The sequence below is a fragment of the Phalacrocorax aristotelis genome, chromosome 6 (genome assembly GCF_949628215.1).
Source record: "Phalacrocorax aristotelis chromosome 6, bGulAri2.1, whole genome shotgun sequence".
Classification (NCBI taxonomy): Eukaryota; Metazoa; Chordata; class Aves; order Suliformes; family Phalacrocoracidae; genus Phalacrocorax; species Phalacrocorax aristotelis.
In genome coordinates, this window is record NC_134281.1 from 7,213,498 (window position 1) to 7,231,264 (window position 17,767).

The window sequence follows — 17,767 nt, forward strand, 5'->3', positions numbered from 1 at the left end:
GTTAAAATGAATTCCCATTTGTAGGAATAAATAATGGAACTTAACTCTTAAAGGGTCAACAGCTGTACCCGTGGAAGATTTTAAAATCAAATGCTGATGTTTAAGGTCAAGATTGCTTACAGTGTTCTGTTGCAAACTATAAGAAATAAGCAATTCCTAACTGCTGTGGACAAAAGTATGGAAGCTTTGGTTTTGCCAGGAAAATATTCAAGACTTCTTCCAAAACTAGCTCACAGAATCAGTTTTATCCTTTATAAATACATCACTGAAGTCTAGACTGAGTCTTTGATCACAGCGCTCAGTGTTGGATGAAGCTGATGGTCTCTGCTGATACCAAAGGCCTATCCCTGCCATACTGTATCCAATCTAACGTGAGCAATTTGGGTTGTTGATGGAGGATGGTTGCCTCTGGGGCTTTTAAGTAGCATGGTCTGGATGCTAACTCCTGCTTTGGAAGATTGAGTAATTTATTTGTGGCAGCCAGCAGGACATTACTTGGGAAGGACGTTTGCTGTCCTGTTTTTCCTGATATACCCATAGGTGTGTGGCATTGATGGTCTTTGGAGAGAAGGGGATGTGTGGTTTGACTTGACATGGCAGACCTTATAGCCAATCACCCTTACCATAAGTCTTTCCATCTTGTTTTTTTGCTTGAAATTCTTGCTTTCATACAGAACAAGTGCAGTAATCTCTGTATGTTTTCTTTTTATGACTTACTTGTGACAAACTTTTTTGTTTAGTGTAGTGCCTTTTTCCTAAATTTTTGTTTTGTGTCAGACTAACTCTATGGATACTTATTCTTTATGTCAGCACTGCCAGCAAACTGAAATAAGTGTTTTAGTTTGTTTTCAGTGGCTTATGTGGTATATTTCAAGTATATGACCTAATAAAAATGTGCCTGTACCTGAGGTGGTTTATATGAAGGTACGCCATGTAGCTGTATTTCTGATGGTTCCTTTTTGATAGGAACTTCTCCTACAACTTTGTCAATTACAGTAGCTGTATGCCAATAAATATAATAAAGGTTTATTTCTTATATTGATGAATGGTATGCTGTTTCATTACTGTCATCTTTGCTTATCTGTTTTCTTTCATATGCGCTTGGCATTGTATTATAGATCAGAGCATACAAATCGAATAAACTGGAAAGCAGCAGAATGGGTAAGCAAATAGATTTTTTTGTTGTTGTTAAATGCTTTTGTTTTAGATAAGATATGCTAAACACACTTCCTTTTTATTTTGAGTACAGGATGCATCTAAAAGACTTCCCCATAGACATCAGTTTTTCTCCCGAAATGACTTACTTCCAGTATAACCGTTACAGTATAGTTCATATTTGTAAAACTTGATACTATATAGGTTTGACACATAACCTGCATTTATGCAGAGACTATTTGCGTTGGTAGAGCTATTTCATACTAGCACAGGATCTATTAGCATAGTTGCAGCTATATTACTTCAGTGGAGCAGCAGAAGGGGAAGAAAGTAGTATGCATTTGTTTGACCAGCTTCACTTTCAGGTGCTTTTAAGAGATCAGTCTTTGTTTCATGATATTAATACTGGCTTCCATTAATACTATGAATGAAAAGGGAATGTTGGATGTCACTAAAGTGTGTCTTCCTTTGACTTAACAGTCATGCAATAAAATGCGTTAAGCTAGGTTAATGTAATCAGTAGAGCTGCTCAAATTATATAGCTGTGTCAAGGGATGTTCAATTATCCCAGAAATTTGCTTAGTGATGGTTTTGTTTTCTTTACTAGTGCTGATTACCACTGGATTCTCTTCCCCTAGCTAAAATTATCTGGCATTTTCCAGAAGTACAGATTTGACCTGAAGAAATTTGCTAAGAGGAAATAAGTATTTAAGGTTAGAGCTTTTCATAGTGAAATTGTCTAAACATGATCACTGAACGCAATATGGTGAAATACTTAGTTGTGGATGTGTAGCCAAGGTAGTTCTATGTGGAATTAGGCATGAAATGGCACAATGTTTTTTGAAATTAATTTTCTTAAGACCAAAAGGTCTCAGTTGTAGTAGAGATCATAATTTGACTCTTTGGTTGTTTGTCAGGCTTGACCTTTCAGTTCTTCTTTTCAACAGTTTCTTTATATACTTGTTATAGAAGAGAGTTAAGTGATTCATTCATGTTTAAAGAAAATATGTGGTGCTTAACAGAATTCTATAGGTCGATAGTGGCAATCGCCTGAAAACGTTATTCTCTAGCTCTTGTTGCTATTTTCAAAAATTATTTTACTTTTATTTTGATTTTTGGAAGAATGTTATCTTGTAGTAGTAGCTTATCTTTGAGATGAAAGGTAAGCACAAAATTACAGCGGTTGGTAATACTGCTGGCTAAAAATGTTCCCGTCACAAGCTTCATTTGTTCTACTGACACTGCTACTTGTAAGGCTCTGCTGTGAGCTGAGCTGGCTTCACAAAGCCACAGATATTTTTTTTTTAATACACATATGCATGTCATCATGGTGTTTTCTGCTTGTTTGTTTATTAAAACTTGTCTGCTTATCTTGCCTGCTCCAGTGCTGTTTGGTACTTGCTGCATACATGCTATAGGGCAATATTTATGTGAAATCATTCGTCTTGGAGTCAACCTTAGTGGTTTTACCAGGGAGGCCAAAGAGTGAGAAAACATAATGCTGAGCTAATACTAAGCATATAGGTTCAGATAAGAAATAATCAGTAGTCTAGTTTGATGAAGCTTGCATTACAGATGCTGCTCTTGTTTTGTGGTTTTACGGAACATTTATTTCTGAGTAGTTTTGCTGAGGTAGTTAACATAAAATTTGCAAATTTCTTGGCAGATACTTTGAGAGTTTCTACTGGTTTTGTGTGTGTGTTCTTTTTTCAACAGTAAGGACTCAAAAGATACCTCATGGGTCATCTGAAAGATGTTGCACATCAGAGTAGTTAATGCTGCATATATATATATAAAAAAGGACAAAGAAGTCTCTTTGTTGCAAAGTTTTCTAAATCTTTTTTGTGTATATTGAAGTTGATGTCTGCTGTAAAATGTACTTGTAGTTCCACTTCTGTTAAACTATATTATTCTTATTTAGCCCATATTATTCAAATAATGCAAATTACTTTTTGTTGCCATGGGACAGCTCAGGAATTGGCAAATTGAGTATTGGAAGAATCTAATGCAACTACTCCTCAAATATACTATTTGAGCAGAGCCCTTAGCATTTTCTGTAAAAACCAAATGAATAAAAAAAGTTGGGAAATAAGAGTTTATGCAGGTTGTGTGAACAATCAATTTTTTTCTCTGGCAGTAGTCAATAAATCACTGGTAGAGTTATGCAACACCTGGCCTTGTCAAAATGGTCAAGAAGAGATGTTTGATTTCTTGATGCATATGCCACTCATTTTAATGATACTGTACATATGTAATTGGACCAAACATGGTATCTAGGTGTATAAAGAAGTAACTTTGAACAGAAGGCTTGTCGAGAATAAAATGTGCAGTTACTAATAACAGTACCTTTCCGAAATCCTCACCTGTCCTTAGACCTTTGGTCCCTGTAAGTGTGACTCTGACTGGTAGCAACGATCTTGCAGAGTGGAGAAGGGAAGGGACATTAGAGGTAAACCCCAACCATCCAAATTCTTTGTGCTTTTGGAAAATGCCAAATAATTCTAGCCAGCAGGAGACAATCCAGTGTGAAACTTGTACTTGATTAAACAATTCTGCATTCATCTCACTCCATGTTACTGTTCAGCTGAGTTCCACTTACTTGAGTTTTGGGATTTTTGATGCTGTTGTCAGGCTCTAAGGAAACGTTATCAGTTGTAATAAAGTCCTATTTAAGTATATTAATCTCTTTAATAAGCACTTATGTTAGAAAGTTAATCTTAAGATCAGTATCTTACTAGGAAGAATTTAATTCCTCTTTAAAACTTTATTATTTTAAATAATAAACTCTATAAAAACATGGTTGTGTGCTGTTAGTGATGTCTTTCAGTTTTGTGAACTGATAAATTTTTAAAGCTTACTTGTGATTTAAAATAAAGAAAAAAACACCCTTTCAATTTATCTGGCATAACTGAATCTTAAATAAGAGCTACTCTCCATCTAAAACATGTATTTCAATACACAACACAAAAATCTCATATGAAAGCTATTTTTTTTCTTGTGGTAATATAAGGTCTGTTGGCAGTCTTCAGTAGAGCCACGAATGATGTTTATTTTAGCCTTTTAATAAGAACTTGCTTTCAAAAGACTAAATCCTTTAGTTTGGGTTTTTGTTTTATTCCAGTCCATGAAAAACGTATTGTCTGGATTTTCATTTAAGCTCACTGGTGTGATTTTAAGCTTTTCTTTGTTATAGGAACTGTAGCTTACATGCTAAGAAGTAAAATGTCACTAAAGAGACTTAGAAAGATGTATTTAAACCTACAAGCCTTATTTGGGCTGTTCAGAGCTTGACAGAAGCCGTTAATATCCAAGGTTAAGGTGTATTTACAGTAATGAGAATGTGTAGGTTTAGTAAGATGTTTTAAAACTTTTCTTGTTGCTAGCAAAAATTTCTTAAGGGTAACGGGAAAATACCATCCATGGAAAATTTTCTGGTTCTTGTCTGTCATCTTACGAAGATGAAACATAAGATGTGACATAGGGTGTCAAGTTTCACTAAAATCCACGTGCTATTTCCAGCCTCTTCCTCATAGGCTGGTGTGACAGAATGTCCTCCTTGGACTCGGGTGCAACCTTGCAATAAAGAAACATGAAACATAGATGTATCTTGAACTGTGGGAACTTACTGTGTTTCAACCGTAGACAAAGCTGCCTGGAAAGATCTGAGAGATGTACTGTGTTTTCCAGTATTATTTTCTGACTAGTATGTGGGGAGAGGAGATAAAAGTGTTCAAGCAGGGAATAAGCTGGGAATAGAAGGTGACAAGAATCAACAATGAACAGAAGTTCTTAGAAGGTAGCTTCTGCTTTCCTGTGCTTTAGTTTCCCTTTGACTTGCTTCCCCCCGCCCCGTGTCAGATTGAAAAGATTTTTCTGATGGTAATTTACAACCTAATTCCTCAGTCTGTCTTTTGTGAGAGACAAGACTGCATTTGTGAATCTAGCTGTGCTGCTTAATGCTGCTGAGAGCAATTAAATTGTTCACAAGAATAAAGCTGTGGAATGGGAAAATAAATAATACAAAGGCACGTGGTGCTGGAGTTGTATTCTGTGCCATGTTAAAGTGTCCTTCTAGTAAGTCTCGAGGGAAGGGATGGATTATGGCTGCCTATAGAAGACTGGGTATAGGAAATAGCTTTCTTTCAAAATTTTGTAGATTCTTGTCTAGGCTGTCTTAAGGCTGTACCTTTGTGCAGTAGCACTGTTACAGTCTGTCTCAGGTGTATATTTATCTGTAGGATGCGTGGAAATTTATGATGCCTAGGAAACTTATGCTATTTGAAGCCCATCTCAAATTCTTGTGAATGCTTGATATAAATGTATTTGAGAGGGTTGGAAACTTCATCTGGCAAGGATTTTTCAAGATTCTTAGAGTAATTGATTCTTTTTATTGCTGTCCCTTTTAAGTCGTTCAGATATACGTACATATATTGCAACCAAAACAGCTTTGAGTTGGGAATTAGTTCAGGGAATCATCTGTTTACTCACATTTCTAACATCTCACGGTCACTTTTTTGTGCCTAAAATGCATATGTTTGCAACTGTTTTGATTTTTCAAGATGGTCTTGAAAGAATAGTTGTCTTCATAGATTCAGAGCTTTTGCCTTATTTGAGCTTCTGCTTTATTTCATCTCTTGGAACTGCTTTATTTTGCCTGCTCTTCTCAAGACATATGTGTATACTACAAGTGCTTTAAAGAAAGTTTTTCATGTTCCTTGCTCTTCAGAGCTTCTAGCACAGGCTTTGTCACAGTTGGTTTCTTAAATATATTGTACTCCTGTATACAGTGGTAGGCTGTACTAATTCATTTTATTGAGCAGTTCATTCACAACCAGGAGTTTGTCTCTTGTAGAAAGTCTTGATTGAAAGTCTTCAGTTGGCACTCCAGTAAGATGGTCTCTCTTAGCATCATATAATATAGGAGAGGAAAAAAAAAAAGATGTACGTGCTTACTAACCTGAAGTTTGTAGGCTTTGCTTTTCTGTGCAACGGTTCTTGGCTAGATAGTCATTTTGTCACCCTTAGGACTGCTTTGACAGTCCTTTCCAGTGAATTATTCTCTTACTTCCTATCTGTGTTCCTCAGACCTGTCTGGTTGATAGTTTATGAAGGAAATATTCTCATAATCTCTTAATATTAACTGTTTAATTTTTATAAGAGAACAGATCTATATCCATGTGCTTATGTATATACGCACTATATGTATATGTAATATGATTTATAACATCTCAGCAATGATTTGCAGTATCACTATGGAACATTTTGAGTTATATTTTTAAAGTTGTAAAACTGATATATACCAAAAGCGCTTGTAACATGCCAAAAGGGTGGCTGGGAACAGAGCTTGTTGCAGGTTCCTGTTGGAGCTGTTAGGTTTGTTTTATTCCTTAACCAGGCTGGAGCTGAGTTAACACTGGGGTGAGGCGTACCAGATGGGTGGCACTGGAGAAGACCTTTCTTCATAAAACACACAGCTTTGGCTGCTTTTCTTACAGTCGTCTCTGCTCCGTATCTCTCACATGTTCTGAGTTATTGGTGGTGGCCCTTTGCAGCCCGTATTACATGAGAGAGTCCTTAAAAGATTTTTATTGCTTAAACCTTGCTGGTTTGAACTAACAGTAGAGATGTCAGTTGACACACTGTGCTGCATTGCAAATTCCTTAACTGCTTAATTCCTACGAAAACAGAAAATTTGAAAACAAGTTGTGTTGAAAGAGATTTTTGTCAAGCAGTGGCAACAAAAGTCTGCCCCAGAATAAGATTGTTTGAATAATTTCCTTTTTGTTTATTTGCTTTAGATCAGCTTAGTAACACATACATCTGAAACTGATTTATTGTTCTAAATGATGAATAAAAACTCTTTTGAAGACTTATTCTTAATTTATAAACCTAATAGCCAAAATTTTATCAGCTGTATTACTGAGCTGTAGAAATATTTATATAAACAAGTTAGCTATAAACAGAATTAAACATAAGAGACAAATAAATTAGGGTTTTTCTTATGCATAAGTATGTATACTTCTTAGTAAAACTTTTAAATCAGCTTTTTATTTAATACAGCAACCTTAAAATTGTTTTTTTCTGTATTTATTTAAATCTGTCCAAGGTCACCTTAACATGTGTCTCAAAAATCTTTTGGCTTCTAGTAAGTACAAGATAACATAACACAAAAGTAAAGAACTGCATCTTCAAGATTTATACATATATAACAGATAAGCAAAAAATGCTGTCAAACTTAGCATAGACTTATCCTTTGTTTCCTTAGCTGGAAGTTGATTTGAGAATTAACCTTTCTTCTGGAAAGTACAGCTACAGAATTTGAGTATAATTGATCGTTTAAATCAAGGTTTCTTCCTTTCAGATTTAAATTAGAATTGATTATGTTGTTTATTTTGGAATAAGTCAATCCACTTTAACTAAAGGTGTGAGCTTATTTTTCTAAACCGTGGAAGGTAGATTGGTAAATTCCTTGTTGCTCATGAGAAATCAATTGAGAAATCACAGAATCACAGAACGGTGGGGGTTGGAAGGGACCTCTGGAGATCACCTCATCCAACCCCCCTGCTTGAGCAGGCACCCCCAGAGCAGGGGCACAGGACCGCGTCCAGGCGGGGTGTGAATGTCTCCAGGGAAGGGACTCCGCAGCCTCCCTGGGCAGCCTGTGCCCCTGGTCTGGCACCTGCACAGCAAAGGGGTTTTTTCTCATATTTAAGTGCAACTTGCTGTGTTCCAACCTGTGCCCGTTGCCCCTTGGCCTGTCGTTGCGCATGACTGAAAAGAGTCTGGCCCCATCCTCCTGACACCTGCCCTTCAGGTCTTATAAGCATTGATGAGATCCCCCCTCAGCCTTCTCCAGGCTAAACAGACCCAGGTCTCTCAGCCTTTCCTCATAAGGGAGATGCTCCAGGTCCCTGATCATCTTGGTAGCTCTCCGCTGGACTTGCTCCAGCAGTTCCCTGTCCTTCTTGAACTGGGAGGCCCAAAACTGGACACAGTACTTCAGATGTGGCCTCACTAGTACAGAATAGAGGGGTTTGTCCAGGTCACTGATGAATATATTGAACAGCATTGGACCCAGCACAGACCCCTTGGGTCATGGGCCTCCAGCCAGACTCTGCCCCGTTGATCACAACCCTCTCAGTTCTGTTGTTGAGCCAGTTCTCTGTCCATCTCAGAGAAATGCCTTTGTAGATGTTCTCCTGTTGTATTTCCAGGCGTTGAGGAGAGATTGGACACATTGGATACAACTTCTAACTGCAGCAGAGTGACTGTAAGCCAGTTAGTAGGATGGAGACGATGTGTACTGGTTTTCCTTCCTTCCTCCTCTCCCTCGCTTTACAAATGTGGTTGGCCTGTGATCGCTGCTAGGATGTTCTTTCTTTTGCTGCTGCTTACCACTGAAAGGTGGGCCTTTGGAAATGTATTTTAGTCTTACGATAGTGATCAAATAACATGTTAGTAGACTCCTTGCTGCCTGTGCAGATTCTGGTGGTGCTTCTCTTAGTGTGCGTGTGTGTGTATTCTTATGAATGTATCAATAATGATGTATTCTGAAGTCCTCATAATAATAATGATGATGATATTGTTATTATGACGTAGGGTTTAGGGAGAAAATGAAAAGAGAATGTTAATGATTGTCAGGGTTAAAACTGGTATTTTTTCCAGTCACATTAAAAGTTCTTCTATAGCTTGATAGAAACTATAAACCTGTGGCATCAGCTTTTGGTTGAAATTCTCTGGCCTTTTTTTAATGAGGCTAGAATTGACACTCAGGGTCCCTCTTGTCTCTTAGTGTTAATCCCTTTGTGGAAATGATCATGAAGTGATAGGTGTTAGAGCCTAAGAGAGATCTTATAATAGGAAAACGAATTAAATGACCCTACGTTTGAAGGCATTGCATAAAAGTAATAACATTGCCTCTGAATAATATGGAGGAATATAAAACATACTGAGGTGCTTGTGTGATGCTTAGAATCAGAGATAGCCATAGAGCATACAGACAACATGTCCTTTTATTCTTCTAAAATATGTTAACCAGGTTATGGTTAAAAGAATTTTAAATGTGTCATTCTGAGCTATTTGTAACTGTTTAAGTTCTGTGGGAGTCACTGTTACAGAAAACATGTGGTTATATACTGTAAAAGATGGATCTTTTCTTTATGCATCGATCTTTTGTGCTGTGTTTCAAAGCAAGTAGGAACAGATGGAGGTTTGTTTTTGATACAACGCAGCATATAAAATTCCAGTATCGTGAAAAGGGTATGTATTATTGAAAGACTTTAGCACGGAGTTTTTTTGTTTTCGGTATGAAGTTGCATTAGGATAATATTTTTTTATCATGCTGTTAGAGATCAAAGTATTGGTATAGTAAATAATCCTCTTTGCCTAACATATCTAAATATATAGTGCTAGCTTGCATGCTGTGCTCCTTACTTCAGGAGGAACCAAGAATTGATTGTGGGCTGTCTGCCAGTAGAACAACAGTTTGTCTCTCCATGTGGGAAGAGCATCTTTTGCTGGCACAAAATGGGATTATACCATTGCCAGGAGTCAGTGCCACCTTTGCCATTATACCATTGCCAGGAGTCAGTGCCACCTTTGCCATTATGCCATTGCCAGGAGTCAGTGACAGCTCCTTGGTTATTGCTTTTTTCTGTAAAAATTTATCCTGCGTGGAGAATGTGTTCTTTCTTAAAATCATTCAGTAATGTTTACTGCCAAGACAAGCAAATGTGATATCTTCATGTATGTAAGGTTGCTGTACCTTTGCATCCATGAGTTAGACATGCACACGCAAGCATCTAAACAGCCATGTTGAGAATAGAAGGTAAATTCTTCTCCAGCTGTTGTTGTCCTTGCACGGCTGACATGGTTGTGCTAGCATCCTCAGCAAAATATCTTCAGAATTGCAACCAACTAAGCATAGATAACAGACCACTGAAAATACATTTATTAGTATGCAGTTTCCTACAAGATGATGCCAATTCCAATTCCATTTCAGTTTGTTTCTTCTCAGATATGCTGCAGTAAATGCATAGAATCAGAAATAATTTTATAGGGAAGAATTATATAAAATTTATTGTAAATATGGATATTTAATATGAAACAATGAATTAGGTAACAGTCTGTTAATAATTTTATAGCACAGGATAACGTAAAGACATAAGTAGACTTTAGAGTTCAAGCCAAGTTTGCCAATCTGCATTGATATTAAATGCAAGCCATTTTGTCTAGCCAAGATCCCCCAGTGAGCCTTGTGTAGCTTTTAAAAAATATCCGTAGCTTTCAGAGTACTTTGGATGCACAAATGTTAAGAAAAGGCACTTAGGTAAATCAATACGTATTTTGCCTTTTCTCTGAAACAGTGTTGTTTAACTGCTGGTTTGAGATAACCATAAGGCTGAAGAGCTCAGCTGGCTGTCTCATGAACTGTTCTTAATGAGCATTATGTTATTTTCCCCTTTCGTTTTTCTAGGCTGTTCAATTAACCCCTAGACGATGGCTGAACCTGCAGGAGTACCAAAGCAAGAAACTAATGGCAGACCACGGGGTTACAGTTCAGAGATTCTTTGTAGCTGATTCTGCAAATGATGCCCTGGAGGCTGCTCAGAGACTAAGTAAGTTGACTGATAATGGGAGGAATCTGCTTCACCGGATAGCAGTCTGGAAAATAAATTGCTTCCTAATAAGTTGTACGCAATGTTCAAATTGATGCTTATTGAAAAGGTTTGATATATTATCGAGATGATAAATATATGCTTAATTTCATATGTGAATAACAGTTTAACAGCAATATCTCTTCAGAACTTTATTTCTAAAATGTTTTATATGCAGCATGTAACGTGAAGTGTTTAATTAACATTATTTATGTAACTTTGAATAATTCAGAATAGCATCATGAATGGTTGCTGAGGAAAATTATTTGATGTTGTATACTTGAGATAATTTAAGGAACTGGAGTAAATGAACTTGTGTAAAAAGTTATTTTCAAACAAAAATTTGCCCTATTAAAAAACAAAGAAAGAAAAAGGTTGTGGACTCTCCATTTTAAAAGATATTCAGAACCCAGTTGGACACAGTTTGTTTTAGCTGACCCTGCTTTGAGCTGGTGGGTTGGACAAGACGATCTCCAGAGAGATCCTTGCAACCTCAACTGTCCTATGATTCTGTGAAGAAATATGTACAAGAGGATTATGTATATTTGTTCACATGTATGTTTGTCCATATGGAGAGAAAAGGTGAGTTGAGTTACCTGCTGTCACAAAAGGACTTGGCAGTGGTCGGGAGACAATACCGTGCTTCTGGAACTTCATTTTGCTTCTGTGACAATGTCCTCATTTCAGTGTGGTGAACATAAGATGATAACGTGGGTCAGAAATGAAGTTATGTAATACCTTTTCTCTCAAAAGGAAACGTGTTCAAGTACGTTTGTCACCCAATTCTAAGTCTGAAAGTTTTTTACTTTTTAAAGTCAATAGTAGTTTGCATAGTTTTCCTCTTTTCATTTAGCTTTTGTTAATATATCATACATTCAGAATGCCAGAGGACAGACATTATTGTAGTCTAATTGTGTAGTAACAGGAAGGATTTTGTTTTATGTTTTACGTAATGCACAAGTCAGTTAAATGCATTTAGGTTTTGCACACTGGAAAGCGAATTAACACAACTCATTCATATCAAAGATCTCATCAGACCTCAAGTAGTTGAATAAGATTAGCATAATACCTTGCTAAATTTCTGTAACTTAAGGTAATCAGAACCTTCCTGTGACCACCAGTATATTTGAAAATATATTTGAAACAAAAGCATTAAATGCAACTGTTGTGGTCATTTGGCAGTAGAAAATGAAAAATGCTGACACAAAGCAAAGCTCATAAAATTGGAGGGTTTCCTCATATCTGAATGTCTGAGAAAATGAAGAAGTGCTAACTGAAGCTGTGGCAGGTTTCCACAGATCTTAGAGCACTTAAACTCACCTCTTCATGATTGAACTCATAAATGGATCGTTCTATCCAATAACTATTACTATTCTCGATCTCTGTAACTGTTTGGAGAAATAAATTACTCCATTAAAGGCAGTGAACCTCTTCTGTTTTATGATGCCAGATTTATTTTAAATAACCTCTGTAGCTTGCTTGCTTGCTTTGCAAATCACAGAAATATTGGTCTATAAAAAAACCTGTTGAAATTTAAATAATCAAAAGTAAAAGCTAAAAACAAAAATTATTTGCTAATCAAACTTTATCAGGTAATTTTAAGTATTTTAACTGGGTTGGCTTGTTAACACTTCAAAAATAATAAGTCAGTGGTACCTTTCTTCATTTTATGTAATTGCATTCAACTGTGCTGCATTACTGGGCATTAAAGAATAGTGGTTTATAGTGTGGAAGCTATTTCATGTTGAAATGATTGATGCTCCATTGATCCTCTAAATAATTAACAACCTCCTCGTAATCGTTCTGTAGTGCGGTGTCATTGTACTTCCCACACACACTTTGAAAACTAACATCAGGAACACAAGTTTTGCAACTGTGGGCATTGGTGTTCCAAGATTTCATCAGATTTATCTTATTTATGATCCTTCAGACTAGCAGTATCTCTGTCATTCAGGTTTATCTGTACAATTTGTTATGGGCTGCCGTCTTGTGAATATGCAACCATATAAAAAGTTATGGGCGAAACAAAAAAACTTCAGCCTACAGGAGGCAAAAAAAAATCCAAAATAAAATAACCAGTGGAGGCATATTTGGGATGTTCTTGATAGACAGACAGGTGTTCTGCAGTAAAAGATAGTGAAAGGAGAGGCTGATCACCCCTGCCAAGTGCTGCTCAAAATTCTGGTGGTTTAGATACAGCACGCCACATTGCAGCTGTCCTGAACTTTAGCTTGTACAAACAAGAAAGGATGTTTGCTGATGGTTTTTTAAGATAAAAACCGAATAAAGTTATCAAGACTTGAGGGTGAAAGGTTCAGTATTTTTCTTGTGAAAGGAGATTCTTCCTATAGACCTGTCATCATGAATATAGAAGAAAATTATTTTCCTTTATAATCTTACCGCATTACATCACTCAGACGGGTCTCTGGGTGTGTGTGACAAAGGGGTACATTTAAAGGGGTAGAAATTCCTGACGTGGAAGTCTTTACAAAGTGTGGCATTCACAAAATAATTTCACAGTTCCAGTAAATGCTACAGGCTTGGCAGAGCTGTCTGTACTGCCGCAGTGCCTGTGGTCACCAATTTTGCCACTGCTGGATTTTCTGTGGATGCAATGGAGAGAGATGGCATTAGGTCATTTTGGCTGCTGTCTTCGCTTGTCAGGAAGGTGTTAACGCATGTGCTCTTGGAAGGGTTCGCCCTTATCCAGTATCAGCAGTTTTGTGATACTTTGCTCATTTCCTCTGTTGCGCTCTCTATTAATATGTACACTGTATTCACTGAATATTAATTTTCTCAGAATGATTTTCAAAACTTACCAAAAGCACAAAAGGCAGTCTACAAGGAATTTTTAATGGAATTAAAGGATTGGGTTTTTTTCTTCTAAGATAAGAATGGCAGATGTGAAGAAAATTAAAATTACATCACTAATATTGGCTTCAAAAGAAGTTGTACGCAGTAAGGAATGCAGAATTAGGCCCCAAGGAATTCATTGCTTTTTACGTGCTAAGCAATTTTCAGGTGTAACTCCTGTAGAGAAGGCGATATTTACAGAATACCAAGACATGCAGTCGTGAACAGTTTTGTGTTTCATGTTAAAATTCCTAGGTTTTCAAGAGAGGAAAGAAAGACGTTTTGCTACAACAGTATGGCGTTGCTTGATCTGCCATCCGAAGAAAAACAACCTGTAAACCAGTTCTTACAGTTCTAGTGCAGCTATTTAACAGAACAACGTGAAATACTTAGCTCCCAAGTTTTTTGTCTGAAATGTGAGATTGTCTGGCTGTTCCGGCATGAACTCACAAGTCTTCTGATCTGATTCTTGTGTAATGCAGTGGCACAATAAGGGATTGTTTAGCCAGGTGAAGGCATTTCATTTCTTCCTATTTCTTTTCCTCATACTGTAGTACTGATATAAGGAAAAAAATTCCTTATTTATGCACACATAAACCCAGACTATTAGGGTGTGCACATTTTCATTGCTTGTACTGGGCAGATGCACTGAGCATCATCTCAGGGTCCATCATTTTCTCCAGCCTTCCCCACCAGAGGCCCTGAAGTCTGCTTCAGCTCGTCCACTGTTCTTTGTTCCGCCTGATGGAGGAGTTAAGGGAACCATCATTTTAAACTAGTAGGTGGACAAAGCTGGGAGGGATTATAATTACGCTGAGGGTGTTACTATGTACTGTCAATTGGCTGTCTGAATCAGTAGAGAACTTAGAGGTGATTGAAAAGGCTGACAGTCCTAAATGGATGTTGGAAGCTTGGCATGTGTTTCTTTTTCTGATTTTTAACAAAAGCTGTTGCCCATTGCCACTTAGAGTATTTCATTACATTTAGGAATCAGTCAGGTGCAGTCTTCACACTCTATCACGGAGAAATGCAATTGAATGGAGTGCAAGGCTTTTATTCACTCTTCTTTAAAAAAATCATATAACAAAATATAGTCTCTGCATATCCTATTTCTATTGCGTTATGCATGAGGGAACTCATAAAATTCAGCTTTGGACTAAAGGCATGCTTTTTATATCAGGCTGAAGATGTAAACATGTATTGTATAAAAAACAGAAGAGGTTTGCTGAAGCCTCTTTCCATGAGGTCATTTACCTGTCACCTATTATTCACCATTTTTTTGAGTATTGGAAGAGTTGTCAGTCATATGGTCACCGGTCTCCTTCCTATCTCAGCCTGCTGGTTTTTTGTTTGTGTGTTGCCCCCCTGCCCCCCCCCTCCGGTTACGTTTAATTTAGATGGAAGGCTGCAATTTTAGATGTTGGTTTAGATTCCGTATCTGAAAGTTCGTCTCTCCAATACAAGTAGGGAAAACCACTTGAAAGCAACATATGTTTAGAAGGGATCAAAAATTGATTTTATCTTGGTAATGCCCTTTTTTGTATAGATTATGAAGAAATTGTTGGTGGTAATGCTGTCTCCATTTAATCTAAGCTTTTATGTTAGGAAAAATGAAGAAGATCCTTGAACCTAACATTTCTGAGGAGATTAGAAATATGAATGCAGGTTCTTTTTTATTATACCAGGAGGAGCTTTTCTATGGGTATCCTGTACTCACCAGCTCTTTCTTGTTAGATTTATCTTTAAGTATCTTAATTTACTCCTCAATCTTTGAGTTTGTTGGCTACTTAGCTGATCTTTTTTTACTGTCATCGTGTGCTTTGCTTACATGATTTAATTCCCTTTCTTCTTCTCTCCATCAGGATAGGCAGGAGAGGAATTACCTCCTCCAGCATTTCTGTGATTTCCATATTTCTTTCCATTGTATAGTTCACTGTGTAGTAATAATTTCTGACCTGTGCATAACGAGTTATTTCTCAAAAACACCTATGTACTTAGTGGTTATAACTAGTTATTTTTTAAAGTCCCTTGGATTGTGCTTCTCTGCATATGTTGAAAAATCGCACGTTGCTGAAATAGTGTTCCATGGAGCTGTATGCAAAGAACTTGCTTGCTGTTAAGGAACAGCTCTCCCATAAGTCCTCTTATTTTCTCTGACAGCTTTTGTTAAAGTTCTTTATACTTAAATTATGGCTTTCTGAAACTATCCTTTCAGGCAAAATAATGCTATAAGTTATTGACTAATACGATTCTATTCTCAAATGGGTAAGTATTTAGAAAACAACCTTTTAAATTTAATAGAAAACTAGTGGTGGATGAGCTGCCTTTGGATCATGATCAGCATTATTGAGCGTGAGTATTTCTCTATTCTATTCAGCAGGTTTTCAGTTAATGGATTTTTGCGTTGTCTGAGTGGTGAAATCTAAGACTGGAGGGAATCTGCATTTTCCTGCAAATTCTCAATAATAGGAGATACCTGTTAATACTCTGTAACTCCCAGTCTTTATAAGCACCTCTTGAATGCATCCTTTTCAGAGCTTCACAAAATTTGCCGCTGTCTGAGGTTTTAATCTTTCCGTCCCTTGCCCAACTTCCTATTCTTTCTTAGAGCCCTTCCTCATTCTGTCCATTTTCTCTTGTTTCTTCCTAATGCCATCTTCCACCTTATGACTTGTGATTGAGAAAAGCGTCTTCCTTTTTTGTGCCACGCACTCGTTTGTATCTTACCCTACTTACCTCAAATATTTAGCAGTTGTGTACTGCTAAAAGCCACTGTGTTTGTGTCCACACTTTTTTTTTGCTTGCTGAAGTGCTTTGCTTAGACCACCATTTACTTGACATAGCAGTCATAGAAATTAATAGTTCTGTGTATGATCAGAAAACATGACTGCTAACAGTTTGAATAATAATTCAAATAATTTTTCTATATTTGTCCACTTTGAAATGGTTTGATTTTTAGAAATGTTTTCCAAATTTAATTGTCATGCCAACAATTTTAAAGATCTCCCTCATGTCTGAAAGTGGTGAAAATAACAAATCAGAGTAAAAGTTATGAAGGCACTGCCTTGCATGTTACTGTTACTAAAATATTTTTTCTGGGAGAGGCTTAATAATCAATGTGTCAGTGATCCAATTTATTTACTCCATCTACTAGACAAAAAAAAATCAGTCATAGAAAATCAGAGGAGTTAGGAAAGGTGTTAAAGGGTTGTGTTCACTGGTACTTTACTAAGGATTTCGTTAGAAAGTCATGGTGAATTTGCTGTGATGCAGCTATAGTGCAAAGCTGGAGTATAGGACTTACTTGACAGTAGCTCTTTTTATGGACATTCTTCATTTGCTCTCATAGTGCTTTTAGGTGCTTTAACTTCATCTGTCTTGGAAGGTAAATCACACAAAGGGGCAATTAAGATGGAATGAGGGTTTCCATTTGAGGATTTCATACACAATGGCTGCTCGCACTGCTGTGTAGCAGGACCTTTCTCCCCAGACATGAGCCCTAAAATACTACTGCTTTCTGCTCTTTGTGTATGTGTTTTGTTTGGTTGGGTCTGCATCTTGAAACTCCTGCTTGTTCTCCCTTTCCCTTGCTCCCCTCCTTCCTCTGGCTTTAATGCAAAGAAACTTTATTTCACAGAAGCTGCTGAGAAGTGGCAAATCTTTAAGCACAGCAGTATTTAAGTAGTGCATTCTCCTTGGTAAACCCTGCAAGGGGTGTCTCGCGTAGTTTTATTGCATGCTTCGGTCCTCTTCTTCAGCTCAGCAATGTTTTTTCACGTAAGCCCTTGGCACCTGTGTGAAAAACGGGCAGCTGTCTAACAGCACGCGCATTCGTTGGTAATGGCCGCATGTGTTGCATCCTGCATGCCAGAAAAACAGGCAGAAAAACTTCCAGCTTGCCTAACTGTGATTTTGAGTTTCATTCTTTTTGAAACAAAATTAATAAAAGATTTTGTCAAAGCTTACCACTGGGTATTGTGTTGTTTCAAGCTGAGCCTTCCTGTTCCAAGTTAAATTACAAATTGTTGCTTTTTTAAATATTTTAGATATGGAAATTCTTCGAAGGACCCTCTGTCTCGTGAGGAATTACAGAGATAGTTAAT

At 37.1% G+C, this 17,767-nt stretch overlaps 1 protein-coding gene across 3 annotated transcripts in view; it reads left to right on the plus strand.

Annotated features, from left to right (window-relative positions):
* Window positions 1–17,767, plus strand: part of SUCLG2 (succinate-CoA ligase GDP-forming subunit beta) — a 133,114-nt gene that overhangs the window by 15,297 nt on the left and 100,050 nt on the right. For all 3 annotated transcript variants that reach the window (XR_012661009.1, XM_075095710.1, XM_075095711.1), the window contains exon 2: window positions 10,631–10,772. Coding sequence is in view for 2 of the 3 variants with exons in the window: in XM_075095710.1 (XP_074951811.1) it covers window positions 10,631–10,772 (142 nt within the window). In the remaining variant the exon portion in view is untranslated. The remainder of the gene's footprint in view (window positions 1–10,630; window positions 10,773–17,767) is intronic.